Genomic DNA, 15,225 nt, shown 5'->3' on the forward strand with positions numbered 1-15,225 from the left:
ATCATAAATTCAAAAACAGAATAGAAGGACCAACAGTCGGGGCCCATTCCTTTTTGAATCAAGGAACCCCGTAAAATTTGAATGGCCCCGACTGTTGATCCTACTATTCTGTTTTTTATTTATGATATGTCTTATCTGTGTACGAATATAAAACTATTTCAATGGTGCAGTTATTCAGTAGTACTTAATAACATTTTAAACTACTGGGCTTATACATTTTTCTTTTTAGTTTTTTTTTTTTTTGGTTTTTACGCAGTCGGGTTTTTTGTTTTTGTTTAATAATTTTTTATTTTACACTTTTTAGTTAATTTTCATTGACTTAGTCATTATGATTATAAGACTCGCAATCTTGTCATTTCATTGAGAGAGTTTGCATCGTGAGGTTTATTAAGCAACTTGCGGTGGTTTAAACTACAGATAATTAGTCCCTCTAGGGACTTAACTCGGCTGAAAGCTACATGTGCTTGACCTTTAGCAAAAATGTAGGAACTAAGTCAACCACAGCACAGCTATATAAACAACCTGTATAACTCATGATGATGCGAGGTAGCAAACATCGTCAGACAAATCTTTCTCGCAAAACTGAAAAAGCCTGTCGCGAAAGTACACGCAGCGAAACTCAGTCCCCTGAATCACGACAAAAACAAATGAGGGGAAAGTGCATCCGGAGCGAGGGTGGAAGTCCAACCCACCGCCTCAAGTGTGAGAAGTAATCGCTTAGACCACTCCGCCACTGAGGCCCCAATTAGTAGACGCTAGTAAACAAAATATTCAGGCAGTGAAAGCTACCTGCATTTGCCTCACGCTGTGTCGCAAGCAGGTAGTGAGCGACACAGCGACTGCGTGCGACCCGATCCCGAACTAACAAAATGGCAACTGGTTGTTGATATGGAGAATTTTGCTTACTGTCATGTGTTTAGAGACACTCCCAAGGTTTAGACAAATCGATTGACGTAAGAATTACCATAATTGGCCAAGGCGTTTAGCCTGTAGAACGCCACATAGAAACGGACATACATACATACATAGACTGATAAACACATTACCCTCCTTTGTGTCGCGCACGCGCAGTCGGGTAAAAAGACAGTTTCCAAAACATCATAGATGTGCTTTCAGAACACCTCGGTATTAACTACCGTGGTAATGACATTTTAGAGAATTAAGCATATTTGGAGCTAAACCATAGCAATTTAAAACGAATAAAAATTTGTATTCTGAATGTAATCTAAAATTCTTTATAAAGGATCGGGAAATCTATTCCATTTTTGCTTTTCTGTAATACTGATCGTGGTAATTACGCTGGTACTTGGACGCACCTAGCCTTCAGAAGAATCTATTTTCATGAAGGTTCATTAGGTAAAGTAAAAATGAAGACCGGAAGGGAAAAATGGGGTTGCGATGAAGAAACTATAGCGAGTCAGTTTTACTTTTTTGCCAATGGAAAGCAGTTGTTGTCGCAAATTGAACAGTACAATAATAACGAACCACATAATGAAAACTCATTAAAACTAATCTTTTAAGTAATTCAACTCATTCTATCAATCCTCAAAATTGCGTACGTTATTCTTTATAATAATAATAGATATCAGGAATTAACTTTAATCAGCAAATCTGTACTTCAGAGCAAGAAGGACGTAAGTCACATTATGGTAACTTTACAGGAGAGAGTAAAAACTTTTTTCTGAGATGCGAGCTCTTTTAACCCTAATACAAAATTGCAAAGGACCTTTTTTTTAAAGAATTGCGTTCAGATGTCTCGATGCAGAATAGGCTTCTACATACAATGCACTAATAAACGGAAAATCGGTTTTTGGACTTACCTCAGTCTGGCTCTGAGGTACAGACATTACAAATTTAAAATGTACGTCGCCACTCAAAGAAATTACTTCAATCTCAATTTCAGTATTGTAGCCGATAATAAAATCATTCAGTGAAAAAGGAGTAGAGAAGAGGTCCACACACTCCCAAAATGTTGCTAAACTCGTAAACATGGCAAACGTTCTTTCTTCTTTCTCTAGCAATTTAAACCCTTTAAATCACATTGGCTTCGTTTGAAGCCCTCATTTTTTCCCCAGCCAATTGTCGAGGTCAGTGTCATCTTCTTTGCAGGTACTACAGCCTGTTGCTGGCCAAGACCGTCGCTCTCAGTTTTTCCCACCTAACCCTATCCCGTGCAATGGCCCTCCACTAGTTCACTCCTATAAGTCCTTTCCTACCCCATCCAGCTATCTGACTGGGGGTTTACCTCTTCGGCGTTTTCCTCAAATGTTGGTAAAGATGACTCTTTTTGTACTGAACGTACAGTGGTGGTAAAAAAAATTGCATCACCCGCGTCGCAAAGGAGCAGAATATCATCCCGACTGCATTCAACACACAGTCAAGCATCCCGTATCCCAGATGATTTGGGGATGTATTTCTGATCAAGGAGTTGGTGGGCTTCACTTTGTGCAAGGAACAGTAAACGCTCAGGTGTATATCGGCATTTTGAAGGAGAAATTGTTTCCTACTATCCGGGATCACTTTACTTCAGTTCCAAACGTCATTTTCCGGGATGAACCTGCTCCGTGCCATAAAGCAAAACTGGTGAGTAACAATTTATAAACCTTTATCCTGCCATTAGACTTAAATTGACATAAGGTTAAGCAATTTTTCTTCTCTTAACTCACACGCAGGTTCAGAAATGGGAAAATGAGCATGGGGTTAGCAGTTGCCTTGGCCTGGAAACAGATCCAATCTATTTAAACAATTATCGGATTCCTGCTGTTAAATGTTTATTTCATAAGTTTCGCAAAATTTCACATACATTCATCGTTAATCAGTCGACCAAAACTTCTCACATAATCCCATTGTAGTGAAAAGGCGAGGGGGATGCAATTTTTTTTTTACCAGCACTGTATCTTCATATCGAAATATGTGACTCAGCCATCTAATGCGAGACGCCTTTATAACCTTTAAGATGTTAGGTTCACCATACTTGACCATACTGAAGTCAGTGTCAAGTGGCCGAAAATAACTGACTTCAAACGAAGCAATCGTGTCTCAAAAGGTTAAGGCAATAGATTCATTTCAGCCTGCATCACATGTGATTGACAGAAACCAACTCGTTAGTCGCACTATACGTTGCTTCAAAATTATCAATAATGTAAAATAATTTCAATAGTGTAATGTCCAGCTTTTTTTATACAAAAACTGTTTTGTTTTTTTTTTCTTTATTATAAAAAGTCAATTTTTTCTTAGAGATCTGAAACACTGCTACACTTTAAATTCTATGGATTTTGAGCTGCTTTAAATTTCCTACGTTTAAAATTGTACTCTTTCCATTTTTAAAGGAACCATTCATTCTTCAAAAAGAAAATGTTCCTTTCTCCTGAAACACTTAACTTCACACCAACTACCATCGCTCTTGTCGCTGTTTTCCTTGTACTCATCGCAACATACTTCATCCGGAGGGACAGGGGTTTACCGCCAGGGCCAACAGGACTACCGTACTTTGGATACTGGTTCTTTCTCAAGAAGAAAGGCTCCCATCTGCAATTGCAAGAGTTGGGCAAAAAATACGGAGATATTTTCTGCTTCAGAGTGACTGGTCATTTGCTCATTAATCTAGGCAGCATCAAAGCTTTGAAAGAGTTTCAAGTTCTTAAGTCTGATTGTTTTGCTACAAGACCGAGTAGTTACGTTATAACTGAGCATGTGTTTGGAGGAGGTAAGTTTTAAAATGATTTTCATTCAATAAGTTAGAACAAATGTAATGCAGGATGGATCAAAAAACTTCTTTGAGACATTTTGCTTTGTGAGCCACACTGTATTTCAGGGTAGTTCAAAATACATGCAGAAAAAAAAAGGTTTATCCTATATAACAGGATACCCCTCAATACTTTTAGACTTGTGGATAGAAATATAATGCAAGAATTTTAGCTTCCAATTTCAACTGAAAGAGAGTGCTCACCATCTCCCCCAAACTTCATAAGTATGGGAGGGGGTTCAAAAAACATGTTGAACTGAAAAAACAATACTGCATATTATAATATACACGAGTAATATGCATATACATTGCAATAAAATAATTATTTACAAAAAAAAAAAAAAAAAAAACAGCTGGGGAAAATGAAATGTTTCTAAATGTGTGACATTTTCTATGCTACGGCTAATGTTAGATTAATGGGTCATTGAGCACCCTCTTAAGATTTGATAAAGAAGCTGAAACTTTTACAGCATAATATTGTAACTTAATTCGTATTTTAAAAAATCTTGTATCACCATGTAAATTTAGGTTTAAACTTGATATACCGTTCCATCCCAGATTTCCCTATACCTTAAAGCTTAAATTTCGAAGGGTACCCCTTTCCTCTTTTTTTTTTTTCCTCGCTGCACAACTGTTGTGGCTTTTTTCCTGATCTACTAGTGGACATTAATGTTCTGGAAGCAAACCTAACCTAGCGTCATCGTAATGCTGTGAACAGGAACTACGTAGCCTTCACAATGCTGCCAGGTTAGGATTGTCCCATCTATAGTCATTTCTCTTCCCCAAGCCCTAAAAATCCCAAAAGAGCTTAGAAAGGATCTACATAGAAAAATATCTGTGCACTCTCGAAATATTTTCTATCAATTTGCATAGGCAAAGCTCCTTATGTCCTGTTGCATCCTCTTATAAGTCGACTGACAATAAATTTGGACATCTATGCTTTTTTTATAGCTAGATTACAACCGTTAAATTTCTTATTGAAATATTTTGCAACTAGTGGTGCCCATACGGCTTTGCCCGTAGTAGAAAACTAAAAGTTATTTTGGTTAGCCTGTATGTTTACAAATGGTGGTGTATAGTGAATTTCTCACAAATTGGCTGCCCCATGTTATGGTAAATTATTATAATCAATATCAGCTTGAAGTTAAGTAAATATAACATAAATATTTATTTTTATCTGTTAAAGGTCGTGAAAGCAAAATATTATTTCGCTTCATTAGTTCTCGAAACACGTCACGAAATTTACAACTAATTAAAAAAAAGTATTTACGTAATTAATTCTACTGTATTCTCATTTCTTCAATTACTTAAAGGAATAGAAATATTCTAACTCGTAAAAAATAAACATCGCACAGCTCAATATTAATAGCAGACGAATTCGGCAAGTTAGTGATGAAAAATAAAATTAATTTTTCCATCAAAATACTGTGCAAACTTCCTGTGTACGAAAGCCGTACATCGTCCACTATATTGTCCCTTTATTACAACCAATTTCCAGTAGTTTTTTTCTTTTTTTTTTTTTTTTTTTGCTTTATTAGCTGCCTCTAAAAATATGAGAAACTTAGCATCATTTACATTGATCTGCTGCGATTGTCGGGAGCGGCTCGCCGACAGCGCCCTCTAAAAAGGTGAACAATCGTTGCCACTTCTAAATAGGAAAGATTTAATTCCTCCTTTCTACCTCCCTGGTTTTAAGATTTCAGGCGAACTTCGCGCAAAAACTTATTACGCGCAAAAACAAATTATTGGGACTACAGGGCTCCTGCACTTCTTTGGTTAGAAATTATGCATGTCTACAAAGTTCAAGACCAGTTTTTTCCCATCCTGTGTTACAAAAAAAAAAAATGCTACTTACGTTTAAGTCTTGACCAATGCTTCTTGATTGTTCTTCTTAAAGTTTCTATTGAAATTCAGTAATATCATTCAATTCAACCATCATTCTTTTTGAATCAACCTGTGCATTAAAAATAAACAGAATTTGAAATAGAAAATAATTTCAGGCGTGGCTGCTGCGAGTGGGGAACAATCCAAAATATTGCGACGGTTTTTACTGAACGCCTTCAAAGAATGTGGTTTGAATTCCAACGCGACATACCATGAGCGACTGAATGGCATCCTTGAAGACTTGGGAGCTTCTCAAGGAAACCCCGTGGACATATCAGCCATCGTGATAAAGAGGAGTGCTACTATCATGAGTAACGCGGTATTTGGACATCAAGGATTTACTGAAGACGAAGTAAACGAGTTTAATGAAGATTATGGCAAACTTGCATTGGCATTGGCATCTATCAAGCTTCTTCTTGGACAAATTGCCAGGTGAGTGAGTCTTAATGTCTTCCGTTATGTTTTAGGTTGTTATGAGTAGTTTTTATTTTTCCAAGTTTATTTAAGAAATAATATCAAATAATGAGAAAAAAAAAAAGGAACTGTTTAACTATAAGTTTTGATGGTAATAGTGTACTTCTTTTTAATTCAGGAAAACGTTGAACTTCCAACGCTAGGAAAAAATCTTAAAATTTTAAGGTAAAAAAAAACTGACATCCACGTTGCTAGTACTTTTTAATGTAAATTTTATTTTACTTTAAAATTTTACGGTAGATAAAAACGCAAACGGTGTGGTTAAATGCGCTGGTTAAAAAGAACAACATACCAGCAGCGGGATTCAAACTTGCCTACTCTCTGTAATTGCAGCACAATGCGCTAGCTCCTATATATTATAAAGAGATGAAAAACCATTTACCAAATATTTTGAGAAACACTGGACAGAAATAAATGAGATGTGGTATGGATGCAGTTTATTGTACAAAGCCATAATTAAATTGTCGTTTAGTAATACGAGTGATGCCAAGAGTCCTATCAGTTCCAAAATTTAGGTGGAAAGATGGTGCTGATGGTGGAAAGATGCTGCTGATGGTGGAAAGATGCTGCTGATGGGCTAGCATGGCGTATCGTCGCCTCTGACAAACATACAGCGTGTGCAATGAGTCATCATGATGGTAATAAGAGAGTTCAAGAGTGCTTTTGTGGAAGTCGCTCCCACACCTCTTTCATAGCACTTTTTAACCCCTGAACGGGTTCTGGGTGAAGAAAGTCGTGCTAAGGGTTGCCAAATTTAAAAACTGTAAATACGGGACAGACTGTTAAAGAGGAAGGGAGAGTTCCATAAAAAACGGATGAAGTCTGAAAGTTGAATTTTCACAACCTTAAGTTTAATGTTAAATTTTTCTCTCTCATATTCATGAAGAAAAGAACCATACGATAAGCAATGCATACGCAAACAAACTACTCTTTTTAGAACTGCACAGTTATTTTTCATCTTGAATACTACTGAGAAAAGTTCTTACACGGTTCTCAATATTTGGAACATTCATATTTCTCCATTATTAACCCTTTTTCAGACTTGGAAGATATAGCAGTCGTATTTACAGATGACAAATATTTAAAGAAAAACTGCTTCACCAGACAATCGGGAGCTCAAATTGACTAAACTAATTTTATTGCGTCATTAATAAAAAAATTGACTCTTAAACTGAGAAGAAATAGAATTAAACCTTATAGTTGGGACAAACTAAAAGAAGATAACAAAAACAAATTAAAAGCCGAAATTTTGAATGAATAAAAACTGACCTGTGTTTACTGTAATGCAATAGTTATTCCAATATAATGTTCAAAAACCCTATTTTTTTTAAATAGCTTTTTTGATACTTACTACTGTAACAATTCTTTTCAAGTTTTTACATGTTTTCAAGTTGTGATATATTTTATTGCAACTTATAGTTGTTGAATTGACAAAGAGTTCTGCTTTAACTAACTGAAAAGAACACTAACTTCAGAACAGAAAGACATTATGCTTTAAACAATTTTTACATATACATTTTTACATTTACATATATTTAACTTTTAATTTAAAGCAACCACCTACGAAATTTATAGTAACTTCACTAACCTATTCAAGCAACATTTAGATAAACAAATGTCTAATCAATATATTTCTTTTGAAACGATCCGTCTGAACAAGAACAAAAAAATATATAAATAAATCGAATTATTCCACTTTTGCCAAATTTAACTTTCTTTTTTTCAGTCAATATTATTCTCCAACTAATATCTTGGAAATAAATCCTTTTGTTCTACGGGATGCATCACCAATGCTTGAGAAATAAGGCTAGTTGAGTGATTTTTTTTAGAACAGGTGTATGACTTTTTTAGGACAGGATTATAACTTTTTTTTAGGACAGGAGTATGACATTTTCCGTGCAATTTGCCTGTTGCGTAATCCCAGGAATAAAATTAAGGTAACTAATGTTAATTTTCGATTCTAAACTCTTAATCCAACTACACACTATATATGAGTAGAATTATTATTTTTCTTTTATTTAACACAGAAATTTTGTCCAGGAGAATGACAGCAAAAATGTTACATACCCATTTTTGAAATTTAAAGTTTTAGTAAGAACAGCAGACAAATCACATTAACAAAATACTCAAGGAATCCAACAAAATAATGATAATAAACAGTTTTATAGTACAGCAGATTAAAAATTCCTTTTTTTTTATCTATAATAATTGAGCTCATTCCTAGGACAGGAGAGTGACATGAAAACCTGGGGACAAAGTTTAAAATGATGTACGTTGATGAGTTAAATTTTTAAATTTACTTAAAGAATGCTATTTTACACCTTTAAGTATGATTAATTTTGTACTACAAATTAAATTTGTGGAATGTTGATATAAAATTTTTAAATAATTTAAGTCCATTTGAAGAACGGGTGGGGACACGCTAAAAGTGTGACTTTTTGGTTATTCAACCTTTTTTGTATGAAAAAACTAAATGAGTTATTGTTTTAATAAGAGTAGAATAACATCACATTAGTTATTTCTAACTATTAGAAAAATGAAAACACTTTCTGAGTTAAACAGTTTTTGTGTTAGGCTACTGGGACATAATATTGTTAGGATTTTGGAGAATCACCCAGTTATTTATAATACGCATATTAATATCAGCTAGAGAAAATATGAATTACTTTTAGGAATTTAAATTGTTGTTGCGCATTTTTGTTGGAAAATTTTAAGTGACTTTTAACGTTTCAATCGAAACATGTAGGAAATATGATTTTTTTAAATACATTTTTTTTTCTAGTTGATACTTTGTATCAAATTATAAAATGGTTACTCGCAGTCAGGTACAAAAGAATTGAAAAAAGTCAAAGCTCAAAATTCCTGGTTTAAAGTGCAAGTAAATACATCCAAATGTCATACCCACAAAAATCGTTTGAGCGATACATAACTTGCCAAAATGAAGAACCGAACTTTATTTTTACTGCATTTTTTCAATTAAATACTAAAATTATTTTCATGTGGTATTCCATGCCTTAACAAACCACTTCACTTCCTTACCCACCATTAAAAACGATGTTTCTAAATTATTTACAATTTTATGTCATGAGCCTATGTATCAAAGATAATTTTTCTTTTTAGTGACATGAATTTGTCTTTTGTTTCAGATATACACTCCTTCCATTCTATTCTGGGTATCACGAATCGAAGTTGTACGCAGAAAAACTCTTTCGTTTTCTTCAACAAAAGATAACGGAACACGAGTCGACGTACGATAGCAACCACATTCGAGATCTCATTGACGTATACATCAAAGAACGGAATACCAGAGAACAGAAAGGGGACAGTACATTCAAATATTTTACAGGTAAGTCTATTTTTCTTGGTCTAAAACAATTAAAGAACGCTTCAGCATTCAAGAGCTCTATGGCTTTATGTACAGTCTGACGCTGATGAGATGGAAAGACTAATGCCAAGATTACTGGAGGAAACGGAAGCATCTATTAGTTTTTAGTGATGCCAGTTTTTGCAGATGTATGTTTGTCTCTAAGTTAAGCAGAGTCACATTAAAATGAGCAAAGTAGGTGCAGCAAATGTTTCCCCTCATTCAGATAGACTCGTTCTAACTGAACTTATGCCAGTTCTACAGTAATCATGGTGTTTGTTCCTGCAATGTTTGTACGGATGTTGACAAGAAAACTGAGATTTACTTAAAACTATTATATTGACTTAACATAGGTACAGTAAATTAAAATAACATTGTATATAAAATTAAAACCCTTCTTTGTTTTATAAAAGTTCTGCGATATGCAGTGTAATGGATGAGTGTCTGAATGCTGTTGAGATACGTCAGGTAGGAAGCCGCCCGTTCTCACGGAGCTCAGCTGTTTTATGCTCACAATCACGTGTGCTGCTCTCTGCGGACAGCGCATTTGCATAATGGCGCATACACATGGGCAGACTATACAGAGATATTTTTTAAATATACAAATATTGTTACATTTTTGCATTGAAGGATGGCCTTATTGAACTTCTAGTCATAATAAAAGCGACTAAGTCATAATAAAAAATTCTCTCATTTACAGCAAGCTCCTATATTCATTGTTTATGTGTGTGAGTGTCATTTTTTCACGTTCTCCAATTTCTCCACAAAATTCTCACTTAGGGGCTTGCAATAAATGATGTCACAGATCTTTTCATCGAATTTGACCTCCTTCCCTCCTTTGACACATTGTGTCACACATTTCCCACACCTCCTTTCTTCACATGTCGCGATATATTTCATAAGCATATTGTAATAAAAAATGCGTAACACCCTCACTCCCTGGTCCAAAACTGTCACAATTCCATGAACCACCTCCCCCCTTCAAAGTGAAATCATTTGGGGATCACACCATTTGCTGAGTGAAACACTTGAAGGTTTTTTTTTTTTTTTTTTACAATTGGCTCCATACACATTTTTTTCCCTTGCAACTGAAAGGACTAATTAAATGCAAAACAATATTTAAACTATCTACAGTCTAACTGTATTTATATTTTACAGATACAGTTCTGCGTCAGACTTTGTTGCAAATCGTTGGAGATGGTATGCTTTCGGTTCCGGCATTTGTCAACATTTTCTTCAAAGCACTCCTTGATTATCCGGAAGAACAGGATAAGATGTATGAAGAAATTGCTGAAGTGATTGGACCGGATAGACTGCCAACTATCGAGGACAGAACTTCATTGCCTTACGTCAATGCTTTCATATACGAGGTTATGAGAAAATCAGATTTCAGTCCAATGCTTCCAAGTGTTGAATGCACAAGTAAGGTTTTATTTCGTTGCTTATTGCGTCAGCATAACGGTTTATTCCTTTTTGTATCAACTTAACCCTAGTTGATACATTTCGAAAAGAAAATGTAACACATTTTTTACTTTCTTTTACAAAAAAGGAAGTATTGTATTCGCGAAAAAATGTTCACTCAAAACTCAACCTTAATTTCCATTTTGCTCACCCCCGAATGAATGCTGAGTTTTTTTTTTTTTTTTCCCCGACTCGACCACACGTAGATAGATGCTTAAGAACGTATAGACAAGCGAAATAACCATTTTGACGATTCCCGGGAAAAAAACAACGAGTTTTCTCGTGACGTCTGTACTCTGTATGTACGTATGTATGTGCGTATGTATGTCGCATAACTCAAGAACGGAATGTCCTAGAAAGTTGACATTTGGTACGTAGACTCCTAGTGGGGTTTAGTTGGGCACCTAGTTTTTTGGTTGCATTCGAATGCTCCAAAAGGGGTCTTTTGCCTCTTTTTGGGGAGAAATCATTGTTAATTTTGAGGAACTTAAGTGGTGTCATAATTTGGGGGACACTTGGCGATATATAGCCAGTCTTTTAGTCGCCAAGTTTTGTCGCCAACTAGGTGGCAAATTCGGAGATTTTTTTTTTCATTTTAATTTTAATTTTTATTTATTTATTTTTTTTTATCTGGTTTCAATTTGACCACTGTTGGTGATATTTAGAGAGTTTAGAGAGTATCGCATTAAAACTGCCAATAATGAGAAAATGACATTAAATTGGAGCAAAAGGAAGTCATCTGATGCACACATCAACTCGTTTTTTATATATATTCAAAAAAATTACGTCAACAAAGTTTTTTAACTCATTAATTAACAAGAAAATAGTAATAGTTTTTCATGAAATTTTAGTTTGGTAAATAACATTAGCAACAAAATTTAATAAAATCAAAATGTAAAAAGTGTATCAACTATGCCTGATCTCCCCTAATGAAAACAATCATTTTGGTGAGATTAAATTGAAAAACCAGCGTTAATGAAACACAAATTCTAGCGAAAATACAGCCTATAGCTATTTCTGAAGTTTCAGAAGTAGATATATGCCGTATTTTCTTCAGAATGTGTGCTTTATTTATCCTGGTTTTTCACTTTAATCATATAGTAGCACAAAGCTTATTTGATCATTTTTCGTTTCATTATTTTGGTACTTGTCAATAATTATATTTTAATATGTAAAATTTCGCAAAAGGTTTTGCAGTTTAAAATCGTTTGGGTTGTTTAAGCAATATTTTTATTGGATTTTAAAAAATCTGGGAATTTGCAACGAAATAAAGTAATTCAATTTTTTAAACCTGAGAAAATTTTAGTACTACCGTGACTTTAATTTATGTATTTGCTTTTCCCTCATCTTTCGTTGTTAAAAATGTTAAATTATGTACATTTTAATTTTTTATTAGTTATTTTAGCTCTGTCCTCGGGAACATTCTTTTCTGTAAAAATTCAAATTATTACAAAAAGGTGAAAACATTTTGAACACGAACTCGAAAATAGCAAAAGACAAGCTTTTATGACAAAATAAATCTGTTAGTTAACTTCCTAAACTCAAAACCTCAGTTTAAAAGTAACAGAAAGTTCTTAGGTTGGTCCGTTGCGAGATATTTAATGAGTTAATGAATCAAAATTGCCACCACTTTTGATGGCTCTTAAAATTATTTCGCGCTGTATTCAATCTGTCCATCCATGCTCTTCTTACATTAGAACACCTACAAATTACGATTCTAAAAAGAAAGTCTCTAAACCTAATATTATTACCGGACTATATTGCTGGGACTGGAATAGTAGTAATGCCTCATAAAAGAATGGGTTCCAGTCTGTCAGTTCCTATACTGAGCATCAGAAGGGGATTTACGAAGTTAGTAAATCTCTAGACTGGGAATTCTGAATAGTAAAGCTACTGGCTACCAGAGACAAAAAAATGGTTGCTGGCCACTTTTGTTTTTTGATAGTCATTTTAAAATATATATATATATATATATATATATATATATATATATATATATATATATACTCATAGCAAAAAACAAATAACCTTAAGAGAGTTTACTCTGAATTACATTGCCAAGATGGAGTCGACTGATGCACTGAACGACTCAGGTATAAAAGTATGTTGTCTTAGCACGATAAAGATACGATTTTTAACAAATAAAGAAACATATGGTCGCCATTTTTGGTAGCCATTTTCAATGAAATGGTACCCGTTGGTGACTGGCGACCGCTAATTTAGAGCTTTAGGAGATGGAGCCGGTCGTAATGCATTTGTAAATGCCCCTTTATCTATCACAGGACCACGTAAAACATCTTTATGTTTTTGTATCCCCTCAGAGTCCCAGATGGTCATAGGTGCCCCCTGCAAAGACAGCATTTGCGGCATGGCAAATCCACCACTGACACTACGTCTGCAAATGGTAAAAAGCCAATGTGTAGTCCCATTAGAATCAACAATGCCGAAACTGTTATTGAAAATTTACACCCAATATTGCAACAGAAAGTCACTACTACAGGCATTATAGAGTTGAACTCGGTTTATGCGAAATGTCAAAAATCCACGAATTTGTTCGTTTTATGAGTGATACTGTAAAAAAAACAAAGAAATGCTTAACTGCATTTGAAATCATTACTACTAAGACACACATTGTAATCTGACTATTAGTATAATGAAAACAAACCACTAATTTCTTGTAAATGAATGTTTTTGGAAAATATTGGAAAAAGAAAATTTATAATCGACAATCTCGGAATAGGTTGTAATCCACAATGGAAGACGAAAAGTTTTTAGCTCCGAGTAAATTGAAATGTCCACAAATACACCAATCTACAGGCTTTATTTTCTTTGTAAAACATTTGATATTTTCTTATCTCTATACATTGGGACTCCTACTGCCTAACAAAATATTGAGTAATTTCTAAAAAAGAAAATTACAGTATTCAACTACGAATATTTTGAGTAAAGAGGTCACAAATTTTTGTTCGTCTTAGCCGAGACTTGCAATTTAATGTACACTATATGACCAAAAGTATTGAGACACTTTCAAAAATGCATATTTTTACAGATTTCTCAAGAAATAAAAGACCAATTGCTCTGTAATTTTTTTTACATGAAAGGTATACTTCAGTTGCCATTTTCCAACAAAAATTAAGTCTAGTATTTATAGATTTAATCTATTCATTTCTATATGAATAGATTAAGATTAGATTTATTCATTTCTATATTATAATCTATTTTATCTATTCATTTAGGGGAAGAACAACAAATTGAGGAAATAAAAAAATATTTTTGATCATTTTTCATTGTAAATAGCTGAGAATAAGCTGTAAATTTCAGAAATAAGTTTAAAACCTATCTAAAATTCATTTTTATGTTTACTTGAAAGTATCTCTTATACCCACGGAGAAATAGACATTTCTTTTAAAAATGCAATTTTTTTTAAGGTTTTCAGCTCATATCACGCAGAGTTTTCCGTCAAACGTTACTAAACTTTCAGAATATTTGACAGCATATTAGGGAAACATTATAATAAATTCGAAGTTTAAATATTGAAAATTTAATGTAATATTGACGTTTAAAACAATTCATTTTTCACTGCGCATGCACGAAAGAAAGCAATTTATAACCTTCAAAATCAGAAGCCCAGATATATTCTACATCTCATAAAAAAATTCCACCTTGATATCTTTAAAATCTAAAAAGTTATCTGCGATCTAATGAGTTGAATTTTAGTAATTCTTGGCTAGACGATGAAGCATGATGAAACGTTCGCAAATAATCCGTTCTTATCGTAAATCACTCTGCAACGATAGCAGGAAGGTGTTACCCGTTTGCGAACAACCTCTTACCATTAGTCGCCTATGCAAGAATTATAGAAATTCGGCTTTTTTTTTTTTTTTTTTTGAGTTGTATTATCTATCTGAACTTTGGATCATAAACGTTATTTATTGCTATCTTTCACGCATGCGCAGTGAAAAATTAATTGCTTTAAACGTTCATATTTCATTAAATTTTCAATATTTTAACTTCGAATTTATTATTATGTTTCCCTAATATGCTGTCAAATATTCTGAAAGTTTAGTAACGTTTGACGGAAAACTCTGCATGATATAAGCCAAAAACCTTCAAAAAAAAATGCATTTTTGAAAGAAAATGCCTATATCTCCGTGGGTCAAAGAGATACTTTCACGAAAATATAAAAATAGTTTTTTGATAGATTTTTAACTTATTTCTAAAATTTATAGCTTACTCTCCCAGGTATTTACAATAGAAAAAATGATTTTAAAAAAATTTTATTTTGTTTCCTTAATTT

General features: G+C 33.8%; 1 protein-coding gene across 1 annotated transcript in view; it reads left to right on the forward strand.

Moving 5' to 3' along the window:
* The window catches only part of LOC129233371 (uncharacterized), an 81,608-nt gene that overhangs the window by 63,027 nt on the left and 3,356 nt on the right, over window positions 1-15,225 (forward strand). The window contains exons 11-14 of the mRNA XM_054867409.1: window positions 3,330-3,706; window positions 5,746-6,061; window positions 9,250-9,449; window positions 10,626-10,889. Coding sequence (XP_054723384.1) covers window positions 3,330-3,706; window positions 5,746-6,061; window positions 9,250-9,449; window positions 10,626-10,889 — 1,157 coding nt within the window. The remainder of the gene's footprint in view (window positions 1-3,329; window positions 3,707-5,745; window positions 6,062-9,249; window positions 9,450-10,625; window positions 10,890-15,225) is intronic.

The sequence above is a fragment of the Uloborus diversus genome, unplaced genomic scaffold (assembly GCF_026930045.1).
Source record: "Uloborus diversus isolate 005 unplaced genomic scaffold, Udiv.v.3.1 scaffold_361, whole genome shotgun sequence".
Classification (NCBI taxonomy): domain Eukaryota; kingdom Metazoa; phylum Arthropoda; class Arachnida; order Araneae; family Uloboridae; genus Uloborus; species Uloborus diversus.